Source organism: Rhinoderma darwinii, chromosome 11 (genome assembly GCF_050947455.1).
Source record: "Rhinoderma darwinii isolate aRhiDar2 chromosome 11, aRhiDar2.hap1, whole genome shotgun sequence".
In the NCBI taxonomy this organism is placed as follows: Eukaryota; Metazoa; Chordata; class Amphibia; order Anura; family Rhinodermatidae; genus Rhinoderma; species Rhinoderma darwinii.
In genome coordinates, this window is record NC_134697.1 from 24,896,880 (window position 1) to 24,912,585 (window position 15,706).

Sequence of the window (15,706 nt, forward strand, 5' to 3'; positions counted from 1 at the left end):
AGGCAGCCTGATTTACATATTACGCCTATGATAGGGATCATTAGTAGGATCTCTAGCTGGTTTGTGATACCCTGTGCCGGAAAAGTTACTTAGGGCTGGATTATAAGGATAGCACATGAATCACATACCCTACAGCCTTCACCACCTTGGGGACAAACTATCCAATGGCCGTTCGGTAATCTTGTCCAGATGAGAAGAGATGGAGAGGTGGCCACACATGCATCTGACTCTTTTGCAGTCCAGGTGAGCTGTTGTCTAAACGGTGTCCATAATTCCCATAGACTACAGTGGCCACTTTTGCTATATGTGGCTTCAATATGGGGCCACGTGGAGTTCTGGTGCCACAGGTGATATGGGGGCCTTCGCCAACCTTTATCTAGCCTGGACACTACGCTAGTGTTTATGTTCTTAAACCTTTTTTTTTTTTCATATGTATATCGACCTGGAATTAACGGCGCTTTAAAATAAATACTTAATAAAAAAAATATGAATTGTGCAGTAAAGTGAAATATATGTTTCAGCCACTAGATGGCAGCATTTTACTGAGTTTTTCTAGAAATACTCTTAAAAGTATTAATATTGTGTTTATATTTTTGTGCTCAATGTCTATAACGCTGGTAGTAGATATTCACCCAAAGAACGAAGAAAAACTATCCGTTGCCAATAACAATCGAATGATCCATGAAATTCACACCATGAGAAGCAGAAATATAATTTCCAATACTTTATTCAATATTTTAATTAAAAATGTTGTGTAGTTCAATAATATCTCCCCAGAATATACAAGCCAAGAAAAAAAAAATGGTGCTAGGGATGGACTAATGAAATGTATGAAACACCCACTGTCTATACATAGTCTCCAGAAGGGTTAATAAGAACTTAAATTTGGGTGGAGGGTACATTACCTGTTTGTATAAACTTCTTACATAGTTAGGTAGATGCAAACCTCAGAATGGCATGCTTTACTGAGCAAAACAGTGACAGCCATAATTCCTAGGCAATCCTGCCGACTCATGAGTTGTCCTTTATGAATGGCTGCCCCAGCTAATAGCTACGTCCATTCGATTCCTTATCAAACACATCCTATGCCACTACCAAGATGGTCGGATGTTATATTACACCGGTGCACGCTCTTTTACAAGATACCCCGACACCGGTGCAGTGACTAGAAAAAACATTAACAGCTTGATGTAGTAAGAAGGCATCTTCAGTTATAATGTAACCAGATACGATTTTCTGAGAACCTCCATCCTATCATGTTGCCATGATATCCCTGTAAAAATCCACAACTGATCTATAGAAAGAGTTCAGAATGATAGAAGCATCGAGGAATCGCATTATAAAGAAAACAGAGCTAAGTGCACCTTGTATTTTGATATTTTGTTGCAGCAACGTTTCACTGCTCAGTGGATTTCCGTTTCATTAAGTCTTCATTTATGCAACCTGAGAATGACATCTCTGACCTCTGAAGCCTCAGGATCATGTTCCCAGGCGGCGGACAGCTAGTTGATGCTGCCGGTAGAAGAGCAAACAGAGACACACATGCTGAGAGTGGAATTTTCTGCTTCATTCTCTGCGTCCGCCTGCACTGGTGCCTCTGCCTCGTCTGTTGAGTCCGAGCGCATCCGATCTCCCATTTCTGGAGTCTTCTTTAGCCTGAAAAAATGGTAACGATCAGTACCGCGTGGTAATTAAATGTATAATGTTGGAATGGTGAGCAGAAGAACACAAGAAAAAGAGAAGTGAGGATTCTGGTCTATAGAAGATCTTCAACGTCCCGTGCATTATCTGAAGTTACTGGTAATAATACAACATATTGGGAAGGTCCATCTTTGTTTCCAAAGGTGACAGGTACAGAATCAAAGTCAGTGTCACCAGCATGTGTTGTAGGACAGGAGACACGTTAAAGGAGTCACAAATCGAAGATTTGTAGTCATGATGATTTAAAGGGAAGGTCCACCTTTGCAACCAAGTTTATTTTATTGTTCCAAATTATTTTAAAGTGAAAAATGAAACGACTTTGCCAAAAGGCTAAATTCAAAAATTGAAAATCTTTTTTTGTGTCTACAGCTTTTATGTAGAACTGTGTGTCTCCATGGTAATAGACTACTAAAAAAAAACCTGTGTAGTCTGGTTCTGCAGTCATACCTAAATCTGTCCCGTGCTTCTTGCTAGATATTTTGTACGTTAACAATAAGTAGGGGACAGATCAGGGGCGCAGCTAAAGGCTCATGGGCCCGGGTGCAAGAATTCAGCTTGGGCCTCCCCAACACCACCATCACCGGACCCCTGCGCACACCAATGCCCAGCCACCTTGCCCAACAGCCCCCATAGTATAATGCCCCTACACAGCATAATGCCCACATAACTGCCCCATACAGTATAATGTCCCTCTATAACTGCCCCATACTGTATAACGCCCCCCTATCAGCTCCCTATACATTATAATGCCCCCATATTAGCTCCCCATACAGTATAATGCCCCCCCCAGATCAGCTCCCCATACACTAGAATGCCCCCCATATAAGCTCCCTATACATTATAATGCCCCCATATTAGCTCCCCATACAGTATAATGCCATCTCATATCAGCCCCTATACAGTATAATGCCCCCATATGACCTCCCAATACAGTATAATGTCCCTCCATATCAGCTCCCCATACAGTATAATGCCCCCCATATGACCTCCCAATACAGTATAATGTCCCTCCATATCAGCTCCCCATACAGTATAATGCCCCCCATATGACCTCCCAATACAGTATAATGCCCCCCATATCAGCTCCCCATACAGTATAATGCCCCCCATATCAGTTCCCCATACAGTATAATGCCCCCCATATCAGTTCCCCATACAGTATGCCACCCGATATCAGCCCCTATACAGTATAATGCCCCCCATACAGTATAATGCCCCTCCATATCAGCTCCCCATACACTATAATGCCCCCCATATCAGCTCCCCATACAGTATGCCACCCCATATCAGCCCCTATACAGTATAATGCCCCCCCCATGTCAGCTCCCCATACAGTATGCCACCCGATATCAGCCCCTATACAGTATAATGCCCCTCCATATCAGTTCCCCATACAGTATAATGCCCCTCCATCTCAGCCCCCCATACAGTATAATTCCCCCATATCAGCCCCCCATGCAGTATAATGCCCCCCACCTTATCGGCCCCCAATGCCATATCAGCCCCCTATACAGTATAATACCCCCCGCCATATCAGCCCTTCATACAGTATAATGCCCCCATATGTGCATGATAGAAAAATAACATATTTACTTACCTATACCCTTTCCCACGCCGGATGGAGGATCTTTCCCTCCAGTCTGTGCTATGACTGACTCGGCACAGACATGCGCCATGTCATCACTACATCGTGCCTGCGTCGAGCCGCTCAGGGCGTAGTGAATTCTGGAGCCAGGAGCAATCAGTTCCTTGCTCCAGCATTGACTGGAACAGGGACCTGGTTCCGGACCTGGGAACCGGTGAGTGACTCGCGACCCCCCTGAGGTCTTCACACGACCCCCCAGGGGGTCACAACCCACAGTTTGTAATGTATTGTGTTGTATTTGTATTGTGCAGTTTGTTGTGAAGAGAGGTGGGGGGCTGCAATTTAACACCCCCCCCCTCTCCTCTCTCCACCGCAAAAACAGACAGCACAAGACAACACAATACAGACTCTGCAACTCACCTGGACATCTCCGCACCGGCTCTTCCACGCTGGCCGGAACGCCCCTCACGTGACGTCACGGTCATATGGTACACTAAGTGTACTATGTGACCGTAACCAGGAAGTGCCGGCTTCACGGCACAGAAAATTTATTTAATCAGTACGCTGTATGGCAACGGCTTAGGGGCCCGGTCGCAACTGTGACCCCTATAGGTACGCCACTGGGACAGATGGATGGCAATATGACTACTATGAGTTCTCAGTGCTGTGGGCATCTACAATTGTGTGCAAATTTTCACTTGTGACTCTGTAGCTTGTATCTTGTCCTTGAACTCAAGCTGGCTACACAGTCTGTCACCTTTGCCTTGCCTAAAAATGTCTGGGACTTGTCAGTGTCAACGGGCAACCAGAAAGGTTGCTCCAAGCACCAAGTATTCTGCATTGAAGACCAGTGGTAAAAATCTTCACATTTTTCAGACTCTGTCCAAATACATGGCAATATGGAGGATCCACCCAACCCCATATTAAATGAGGATACCCCATATGTCGATAAAAATGGCAAACATGAAATTATGAAATGATTAGGACATTATTAAAACAAAGCTTTAGGGTCGGCAGCTTTGACAATTTTATTAGGAATTTGCAAGTTCCTAACACAATGTTATGATTGGAGTTCTTCTTTAAACAAGTAGGAGTGATTCTGGTAATAACCCTGTCACATTCTAGGTTTGCGCCATCATTAGAATAGAAGGGCGCTGGTTATAGCAGCCTGTATTCTGTGAATGGAAAACTGACAGTGGCTATAATATCTGTTAACACTTTGTGACAGCCTGTGTGAGTGGCAGGGATTCCAATAATAATATTATATTAGGCAATTTCTAATAAAACAATTACTTAAAGGGGTCTTCCATCGGAGACATTTAAGTCTGATAGATGCAGATCCAAGCTCTGGGAACTGCATATATAACCGGAACCGGGGTCAACCAGCCCCATGCTGCAGTGAGGCGGCCACCGCATCCAGGTGGAGAAACAATGGAGAGATGGTCACGCCTCTCCATTCATTCCCTGGATGCAGCGGCTGGCAGTCACCTCACTAGGCGGGACAGGGATCGGGTGACTTCTGTTCAGTAAATAAGTGCAGGTTCGAGAGCTGGAATCCACATCTATCAAACCTTTAAGGCATATCCCAAGAATATGCCATAAATCTCTTAGATAAGCACACCACTTTAAGGGCATGGCCACACGTGGCAGATTTCCTCCGCAACTGTCCGCATCAATGCCGCACAGAATCTGCGTTGCAGATTCTGCTGCGGATCTGCACAAAATGTGCAGAAAATTGATGCGGACTAGCTGCTGCGGACTGCGGTAAAAGTGCTTCCCTTCTCCCTATCAGTGCAGGATGGAGAGAAGGGACAGCACTTTCCCTAGCGAAAGTAAACGAATTTCATACTTACCGGCCGTTGTCTTGGTGACGCGTCCCTCTTTCGGCATCCAGCCCGACCTCCCTGGATGACGCGCCAGTCCATGTGACCGCTGCAGCCTGTGCTTGGCCTGTGATTGGCTGCAGCCGTCACTTAGACTGAAACGTCATCCTGGGAGGCCGGACTGGAGACAGAAGCAGGGAGTTCTCGGTAAGTATGAACTTATATTTTTTTGACAGGTTGCTCTATATTGTGATCGGTAGTCACTGTCCCGGGTGCAGAAACAGTTACTGCCGATCGCTTAACTCTTTCAGCACCCTGGACAGTGACTATTTACAGACGTCTCCTAGCAACGCTCCCGTCATTACGGGAGCCCCATTGACTTCCTCAGTCTGGCTGTAGACCTAGAAATACATAGGTCCAGCCAGAATGAAGAAATGTCAAGTTAAAAAAGCAAGACGCATCCGCAGCACACATAACATGTGCATGACAGCTGCGGACTTCATTGCAGAAATTAGAATCTCCACTGAAGTCAATGGAGAAATTCCGCCATGAGTCCGCCACTGCTCCGCAACAGACAGAGCATGCTGCGGACACCAAATTCCGCTCCGCAGCCTATGCTCCGCAGCGGAATTTTACGCATCGTCTAAACGAACACTGCTAAATTAAAGTGAAAGTCAATGGACAAACGGCTCCGCTGCGGATTAACGCTGCGGAGTGTCCGCAGCGGAATTTAAGTGAAATTCCGCCACGTGTGAACCCAGCCTAAAGGGTATGTCCACCTTTGAAATCTTTCTTTATTGCAGCTTTGCATATAGTATTGATTTTAGATTTCCTATCACTTTGTGTACTTCGGCTTCTATCCAACCTATGTGTCTCCATGGTTACAGACTACAAACCCTGTGTAGTCTGATCCTGCAGGCACACTTTTTTCCAATCTATCCTCTACTTATTGCTAACTTAATGTATGTATGTATGTATGTTAACACATACATACTCTATGTAGCAATAGAGACACGTAGATCTATATAGGAGCTGCAGAGCAAGATATTTTTTAATCAAGACAGTTTGCCATTTTATCTTGGGTGCAATTTAGCTATAAAATAAATGGTAGCAAATGTTGAACCTTTCTTTTAATATAGTATATACTATAGTATATAGTATATAGTATATAAGTGGCTCCACTCTACATTGTACTTTAAAACCAAGATATACCAACTGCTCTGCAACTACTATAGTGTATTTTATAATTTATAGTATAATCTGGTACATACCATCGCTACATGTGAGCAGGTTTACATTCTAGCAACCTAATTACTGCAGCAAGCCTACACTGTACTGATAATGTTATTAACATGTCATGTTTGCCAGTACCAGAAACGATGATTAAATTACTAAGAAACATTATTGTATTACCAGGCCATTATAAACAAGAAGATAGCAAGCAATGCCGGATACTTATTACCTACATACTGTGAGGTTGTTGCTAAAAGGCAGTGTTATCTTAAATCTGCAAAATGAGAAACATTATAGCAGAACCAGGGAAGACATACTACAGATAATACTTTATGTAATGATGTAGAAATGGGATTGATCTCTTACTGATGTCTCAAATCTTTGCAAAATTGTCACAATGAATGGTTTCTGACCAAATTCTATAAAAGATTTACATTTACAAGACTAGATATGATTTATTTGAAGAATTATTTATAGGAACAAAAGACCTATAAGTGAATAATAAAATTAATCAGTAGATAAGAGGTTAGTCCTCTGTTGATTTGCTCCATTTTTGGCTGGGGAATAACGGAGGGGGGCTGAACTTAGCAGAGGAGCAGGGCATAACAAACTTTTCATCCTACTACAGACAGGGTACAGGGGGAGGCTCCTGCTTCAGTCAGTTGTCTTACAGCCAGATACAGAAGAGGATAGGGGTGTCCCCCATTTATTAGATGAATATTACAAAACATATTCCAAATCATACTGTATATGTATAGATATAACTATATGCATGATCCCTGTGCTATGACATAACTGTGCACATTATCCTCATACTGTTGACATCACTGTGTGCATTACCCTTTGTGCATTACGCCTGTTCTGTGAAATAAATCAGTTGCCAATGGGAGGATACATCTCCTATTTCAAACACATACAAAAATAATTGTTTGTGTTGGAAAAAGTGTCGAGGGTGTTCATAATTGCACTGTTAAATCTCTTTGATAATGTCTGTACATTTAGGGTATGTTCACACGGCCTATTTACGGACGTAATTCGGGCATTTTTGCCCCGAATTACGTCCGAAAATAGCGCCTCGATAGCGCTGACAAACATCTGCCCATTGAAAGCAATGGGCAGACGTTTGTCTGTTCACACGAGGCGTAATTTACGCGCCGCTGTCAAATGACGGCGCGTAAATAGACGCCCGCGTCAAAGAAGTGACCTGTCACTTCTTTGGCCGTAATTGGAGCCGTTATTCATTGACTCCAATGAATAGCAGTGCCAATTACGTCCGTAATTGACGCGGCGTTCAAGCGCCTGCACATGCCAGTACGGCTGAAATTACGGGGATGTTTTCAGGCTGAAACATCCCCGTAATTTCAGCCGTAACGGACGCCCTCGTGTGAACATACCCTAACTATGTACAAAATTCCTGTACTGAAATATCGCGGAGGGCATCATATCTGCACAGTGACCCAATTTGTGCATTATCTATGCACTGTGTGTGACATCACTATGTATTTTTTCTTATGCGGTGACATCATTATGCTCTTCATTCCAGAACTGTGACATTACTTTGTGCATTGCTCCTCTACTGTAACCTTAATTTATGGATAAATCCCCTCCAAATACATACAATACATTACATAATATTGATTGTTCTACTGTTTGCAATGTTTTTACTATAGCTGTGTATATTCTTTTTCAACCTTAGTTTTTGTGAGCTATCCATTGTTTACTTTCTTCCAAAAATGGTGAGGGGGACTCCACTCAATGTTTTGTCCTAATGACTCCAACATTATCCTGAGCACATTCATTACAATATTTATTTTTTTGCACTTTTTCCACTTCGGTGGATCAGCATGCCAATCTGTAGTTTCATCTGCGGATTTTTGTGCGGGTTCTCTTCAAAATCCTGCTGATGTGAACATACCCTTAGGGTTTATGCACATGGCTATATTATGTATGTATTTTGCACATTATAGGGCTGCCATAAAGGTGAATGAGACTTCTACTGTACATATGAAGATTTTTCTTCAAGACAAACGGAAAAAAAATTGTGAAACGCGACATCAAAAGGCATATATTTATGGAGGTATTCCCTCCTAGAAGCATTGCAAGCACAATAGGACGCCACCATAGAATTATCTCTATGTATTTCAATTTGTTGCAAAGTCAAACTATGTGGATACCATTACCATGTCGGCACCTAGCAAAAATCCCAGTCTTAGGCTAGATTCACACGAGCGTTGCAAACCTTGGACGTGAAAAACTAGTTTTTCACGTCCAAGGTGCGCCCGTGCTGTACCCTGCGGGACGTGTTATCACGCATCCCCCATAGACTAGAGTCTATGGAGAGATGCGTGAAGCGCAAAAAAATAGGACATGTCCTATTATTTTCACAGACCCTTCACACGCTCCATTGAAACAACGGCCGTGTGAACGGCCCCATTGAATTACATAGGTCCGTGTGAAGGCCGTTGTTTCAACAGCCGTCACACGGACATATGTAACGCTCGTGTGTGAATAAGGCCTTAAATGGAAATAGAATTTTTTAAAAAGCTGCTATCATACGTACTTTTCACGATTGAAAATGACAAATTCTTGTTGAATTGCATCCAGGCACTCCTGCAGGAAATCGTCCTGTGTAAAGAAAGTCATATACAAGTAGCTAAAGCAATCCAATGCATGTAATGTTACAGGAGAAAAAAAAATTATATTATTAGGATAGTAAAAGCCTTTGTATATTTAGATCTGTATTGTCACCGCACGGGGGCAGACAGGAGGCATGGGGGAGGGGCGGAGGGTTACGGCCATAAAAAGGACGCTACAATGTGACCATATTACAGCCAGGTATAAACAGCCTTAGGTCTCTACAGCTTCACTATTTACCCTATGATTAAGAAACAAGTCAAATAGTGAATTTCCACCGCAGACCAGACCTCTACCGCGTCTACACAATTACTCAACAGATAATCACGCTCACATGGTGAAAGTGGGTTGATCCATTAGATGTGTTCACACGTTGCGGTTGAATCGCAGTTTTATGTGTTTTTAACTGCAACATGTGAACGCGGCCTTAATGGACATGCACAGAATGGAATTTGAGAAGCACTTACTGACTGGGAGCTGTCTTTACTGTTATCCCTGGACTTGTTCTTGGCCAGCCTCTTCTTCTTTTTATGGAGTGGTCTTGATTCTAAGATCATCTCTTCGAGCTCAAATGTAGGATCACAATGTAACCGGCCTTTCTGTAGAGAAGAACATACTAATAAAAGCAGTCTAAAGATCAGGTGGACAAGGTTATACAAGATCTTATTAGACGGACTTCTTAAGTGACAGATCATAAAAGTATTTTGTTATTTGAAAACCCCAATAACTTTATGCAATCTCTCTAGCAGCAACGATTGTCTAGTTTTAAGATGGCCACCAATAAAACTAATAATATCTCTCATCTACCACCATTTAAAGAGGACCGGTCACCTCTCCTGACATGAGTGTTTTAGTAAATATTTGTATTCCCCATGAAATAACAATTCTGGAGCATCTTTTCGTAGAACTCTGCATTGGGCTGTTCCTCTGTTATTCCTCCTAGAAATTTATGAATAAATTGATAACTGGGTGTTACCAGTTGGGGGTGTGTCCCTACACGGACTGTCACTGTCCAATTAGTACTGACAGAGTGAGGCTGTGTATAGACACGCCCCTTTTGTCAAGGGGAATGGTAACACCCTGTTGTCAATGTATTCATAAATTTATAGAAGGAATAACAGAGGAATGGCACAACGCAAAGTTGTAAGAAAATATGTTCCAGAATTGTTATTTCATGGGGAATACAAGTATTTGCAAAAATAGATATTCAGGAGAGATGACAAGTTCTCTTTAAATGATGGGGCAACCCCTCTCCATAAGTCCCATTAGGGAATGTTGATGTAACAGACAGGGTTCCCCCTGCTCGGAACCCCCTTTTTTGAACCATAGTAGGGAACCACTAACAGGCAGCAGCTCTCCCTATGGTGGACTAGAGCCACCCATGTATTACATAGATGGCATTCATCTGGGGAAACGTCTGGCTTGCCACAGCTTTCCCCAGCAAAATCAGCCATTTTCTGAGGATCTCAGAGACATCCCCCATATTAAAGAGGTTGTTTGTGATCAAGCCCTCAATTTTAGTGATAAACTCCAACAAATGAAGCACTCAATGGGCCATCTTATACATATCTGACATTACTGCTCTGTGTCTTATGTATGTAAACATAGGGAAAAGTTACACAACTTCCAGATATACTTTGCGTTTGTCTCTACTTGCTATAAGTGAATTAAAACATTCAATGAAAACCTGCAGTCCTATGCAAATCCCAGATAACAAATTGTTATATTATAATTTGTGCCAATGAGCATTTATATGTGTATGTACAAGGTCTACTGGACTATATTAGTTGAAATGTTCTCAATTTAATTTATTACTAAAGTTCTGTCATCTGAACTGCAATTTCTACATCTAATGGAAGTTACTAAGGACTTTAATGCACTTGGGATTCATAAGGGTACGAACACACACGGCGTAAACACTGTGGATTTTCCGCAACGGATTCATTGCGGACAATCCACAGCGTATTACAGTAGCAGCAGTGTGGGTGAGATCTCAACAAATCTCGTCCCCACACTGCGGAAAAATGCAACCGAAAAAAACTCACATAATTGACCTGCGGTGCGGTTTCTTCAACCGCATCATGTCCATTAATGCTGCGGAATCGCAGCTCTTTTGTTGCGGGTTATCCCATTGAATTCAATGGGGTGTTTAAACTGCAACAAAATGGTGGTGTGTTGCAACATTTGCGGCGGAATCACAGCGATTCCACCGCAAAAATCGCAAATGAGAAAGAAAAAAATAAAGTTATACTTACCCAGAGTTCCCTGCTTCTTCTCCAGTCCAGCCTCCTGGGATGACGTTTCATCCCATATGACCGCTGCAGCCAATCACAGGCCACAGCGGTCACATGGCCTGCAACGTCACCCCAGGAAGCTGGACTGCTAGTAGAGAAAAGGGATGGGGAAAGTACGAACTTTTTTTTTTTTTTTTCTGGTGCTGCATTACGCAGTGGAAATACCACCAGAAAAACGCACCACAATGTGATGTCATTTTTTGGACGGCGTCCCCTGCAGTGTTCAGGGCGGATACACTGCGCAGGTTGACACAGCGTATCCGCCCTAAACACGTCGTGTACACGTACCCTTAACAAAAACAAAACAAAAAAAACACTTTTTTTTTTGCCCAGGGGCAGACATGGTCAACATAAGGCAAGAAATATATAAAGGGCTCCAATGCGGCCTGGTAGCTACTTTATTGACAAAGCGGGCCCCTTTATTCTAGGGATCTGTGGGCATCCAAGAGTTAAAAACCTGAATGTTTAGTTCATGAATGCATGTCTTAGAGATATGCTATAACTTGCTGTCATAAGATAAGCTTTTTTAAGTGATATATATCTATAGCCGCCATTACGGGGCGACCGACCACTAAATACGGCAGTAGTATTACATGGCGGCCATTCAGACAAATGGTCATTCATGCAAGAATTTTTTATCTTTTTGCAGTAAATAAAATGATAGGAACAATTAAAGGTGTTGGTGGGCCCCTTTGTCTAATGGGCCCCTATGCAACTGTACAGGGGGCACAAATTATACTTCGTCACTTTGTTTATGCCATTATGAGCATTGAAACAAAAAAAATTACTTACATTTGGAACAAAACCTGGTTCCACTTTCTTCTCCAGGACGTCCTCCCAGACAATATCTGATAAATATGCTGATGTCTGAATATCCAGGAGACAGGAGCAGCGATGTTCTGGATTCACTGTCAACAGCTAAAGGTATAAAATGTCAAATCAATGAATAAATCTGTGGAAATGTTGAGCTTCTAATATAAATAAAACTGAAAAAAACATTGTGCAACCATTATTACTACATAAAAAACGAGGAACGTTAGATCGAGTCAAGTGTCAAGAGATAAATATTGCTTGTAAAACCGCAATCATTCAGCCCCCGATAGTGATAATGCGCGAGTTTCTTACATTTTACCATACAATGTGATACCATCGACATATATAAACTAAGACGACGAGATCCTCCCCTGGATCTTCTCATACCTCCCCACCTGAACATTTAGACCAAATGCTCACGGTGCATATTACGTACGGATTTGCCACGCATATTTTTGTGCGCCAATTCTGGAACGTGATACGGTACCAGCAAAGTAAATGAGATCCCAAGTAATCACATCTACACGTGGCAGATTTTTTCTGCACGGAAATTGACCAGCGGTGCGTATTTAAAAACGACAAAAAAAAAAATCTGCAACAAAATGTAAAAACAGCACCTAAAAACGCATAAAAAAATGCACTATTAGGTGCGGACTTTACCTGCGTTTACATGCAGTTTTGATGCAGATTTTCTGAACCAAATTCCGCAACGTGTGCATGTAGCCTTAGTGTCTCACACACCATCCACTCCACTCACCCTCTTTTGGTGTCCCTCAAGGCTCTGTCCTGGGACCCCTTCCCTTCTCTATACTTTTTACCAAGGACAACTCATAAAATCTGATGGCTTTCAGTACAACTTTTATACTAATGACCCTCAAATTTACATGTCCGGCCACGATGTTACCTACAGTATTTGCTATTCAGGGTTACAGAGCGTTTATCAGTTATCTTCTTCGTCTTCTCCCACTTCCTAAAAATCAAAATGGACAAATCTAAATACATCAACTTTCCCTCACTCTATTCAACCCTCCTACCAGAATGATCAATCACATTAAATGGCTCCACACTTTTCCCAGTCCGCTGCCTTGGTATAACCTTCGGTTCAGTCCTGTCCTTCAGACCACACATCCAAGCCCTTACCACCTCTTGCCGCCTTCACCTTAAAAGCATTTCTCAAATCTGCTCTTTCCTCAACCTCAAGTCAACAAAAACTCTTGTACATGCCCTCACCATCTCCAACATAGACTACTGCCGCATCCACCCCTGCTGCTTTACATCTAACACTCTTGCACCCCTTCAATCTACTGCCCAGAAAATCAAACACTCCTTTGTACCTCTCCCGCCTCTCCGCCAGACTACCCATTGCCCAGCCAATTCATTTAAAAATGTTGACAATGAAATACTAGTCAGTCCACAACGTGTCCCTTTTATAAATCTCTGCCCTTCTCCCCACATGTAATCTCCGGTCCTCACAAGACCTTCTTCTCTGCTCCGTGTTACCCCAACACATCAGACTCTCTCCCACGATTCAAACCTTCAAAAGCAACCCGAGAACCCTCCTCTCCATAAAACGTTACACCCTGCAATAACCCGGACACCTATACACGGCGGTATAAGCAGCTTCTACTCTCACCTACTGTCTTTCCCATTTCCTTCGTAGACCGTAAAACCTTATGGACAGAGACTTCTCTCCTTCTGTACCAGTCCCTCACTCAGTAAGCTCATGTTTATTATACTTGTTATTTTTATCTCACGTTCTGTATTTCATATGTACAGCGCCCTAGAAGTCAACGTCACTATAAAATGAAAAATAATGAAAAAGCAGAAATGTTTTTCCAATCTCACCTAACCTTTTAAAGTCATTGTATCATGTTCCACCACCCCTCATGCATTGTATCGTGCGTATAAGCAATGTGAAAACAGATGTCAAGGTGAATGAGGGGGAAGCCTTTTGTCTTCACATGGAAGCCAGTATATAGAACGGGGGTGGAAGAAGTGCCGCTACTCCAGGCAATACTAGATTTGTAAAAACGTTCCCATAAAATTCCTATGAGTAAATATTAATTAATCCTTACAAGTCATGAAGACAATGGGTCTAACCTCAACGTTGGCTTCTTGAGATTTCTTATGGTTTACTTATTTAGTATCCAATTGTTTGTTTACTTATGGGATAAGTACAATATCATGTCTAAAGGGCTGTATTAGATACATCATCACGATTTGCTCGTTTCCGGGCGATCATAACGATAATTGGCCAATGAAAATGCAGGAAAACAATTAACGATAAAATGATCTTTCATCATTAATCTTGCTGAATTGTGCTGCCGTAAAAATCATTGTGATCAGTGGCGCAATCTCATAGCGATATATTCATTTACAATAGGCATTGCTGTCTCGCAACAGCAATGCTCCGCTGGCAGTGAGGATAGTCCTGATGGAAATGTTCATCAGATCTTTGGCTATATTCGGTTTCCACATTTAATACCCTCTCCATTGTAGCGTTGTTATCTGTTTGCCAGCATCTAGTGTAATCATAGGCTGCAGCGTAATACGCCACACTTATGACATCACATCTAAACTGTCACATACGGAGTGTATCTGCATGTGTCACATGACTGCATGGATGTGACATCACAAGGACAGCACATCACCCTACGGCCAATATTTACAGAACACAATGTTTGGACAGTGGCAAGCGCAGGTGGAATTACAATCACGTGATGAAAAGTCGAATCGTCATCAAAGACAGTGCAACTAGACTTCCGGTCCCCCAGGAGCGCTATGAAAATCTCAGAATCAGCGCGACAGGGGGGCCGAAACGTATATTAGCGGGTGTACTCACCTACTGCAATGAGTACACTGCTAATAATTTTTGGTCCCCACATAACCCCTTTAATTTATTAGAGACTTAATTAATAGTTTGCCAATTCCTCAGCAGAATCCTCTGTCATTTCAAGGACAATTTTTCTCCTACTGCTAAATTAGATATGGTCTAGTTTACTTTTCTTTCACTGATTTCACATCTCACCATGAGATGGCGCCGATGATTAACTGTGATTTTCCGATCGTACTCGTTAAAAAGGCAATTTCACAAAACAAACCATCTATTTTGCATGTGGCATACACTGGTTTAGTGCTTTGTTTACGGAATTTCCCCCAAATTTTATCCTATTTACAACGGTCTCCTACAACTAAAACTTTGAATCAAATTATTTTCTGTCTTGCGTGAATGAATTTTGCTTTTACCCCGTTTGAAGTCGGCATAGTGCGCAAATTCGGAAATCAGTGTCACAGCTGGCTGCCAAAACACTATATTTCATGCTTCAATCACATATTGTGAAACTAGTTATTTAGAGATTTTAGAGAGCCCAGTTTCACAGTAGTTTACATTTTCAAAGAGTGCCTGAAGTTTACACTTTATTAATGGTAGTATATGCCTTGAAATGACCCCTAGGCTGCACTGGGTTTAGATGTCCACATTTTTCTAAATATTTTCAGAGATGCTATAGAAAGCAACATTCATGAATAATAACTTATTTGCAAGTTTAGCTGTTATTAAACTTATTAACCAGTTTGTGCAATATATGGCTAACACTTTCATTTGATGTAAAACTACAAGATGT

The 15,706-nt window shown here is 42.2% G+C and overlaps 1 protein-coding gene across 6 annotated transcripts in view; it reads right to left on the reverse strand.

Moving 5' to 3' along the window:
- Positions 1–709: 709 nt before the first annotated feature.
- Positions 710–15,706, reverse strand: part of STK32C (serine/threonine kinase 32C) — a 210,020-nt gene continuing 195,023 nt past the window's right edge. For all 6 annotated transcript variants that reach the window (XM_075843173.1, XM_075843174.1, XM_075843177.1 and 3 more), the window contains 4 exons: positions 12,063–12,188; positions 9,444–9,575; positions 8,903–8,967; positions 710–1,656 (listed from right to left, as the gene is read on the reverse strand). In XM_075843173.1, the coding sequence (XP_075699288.1) occupies positions 1,503–1,656; positions 8,903–8,967; positions 9,444–9,575; positions 12,063–12,188 (477 nt within the window). In that variant the 3' untranslated portion in view covers positions 710–1,502. The remainder of the gene's footprint in view (positions 1,657–8,902; positions 8,968–9,443; positions 9,576–12,062; positions 12,189–15,706) is intronic.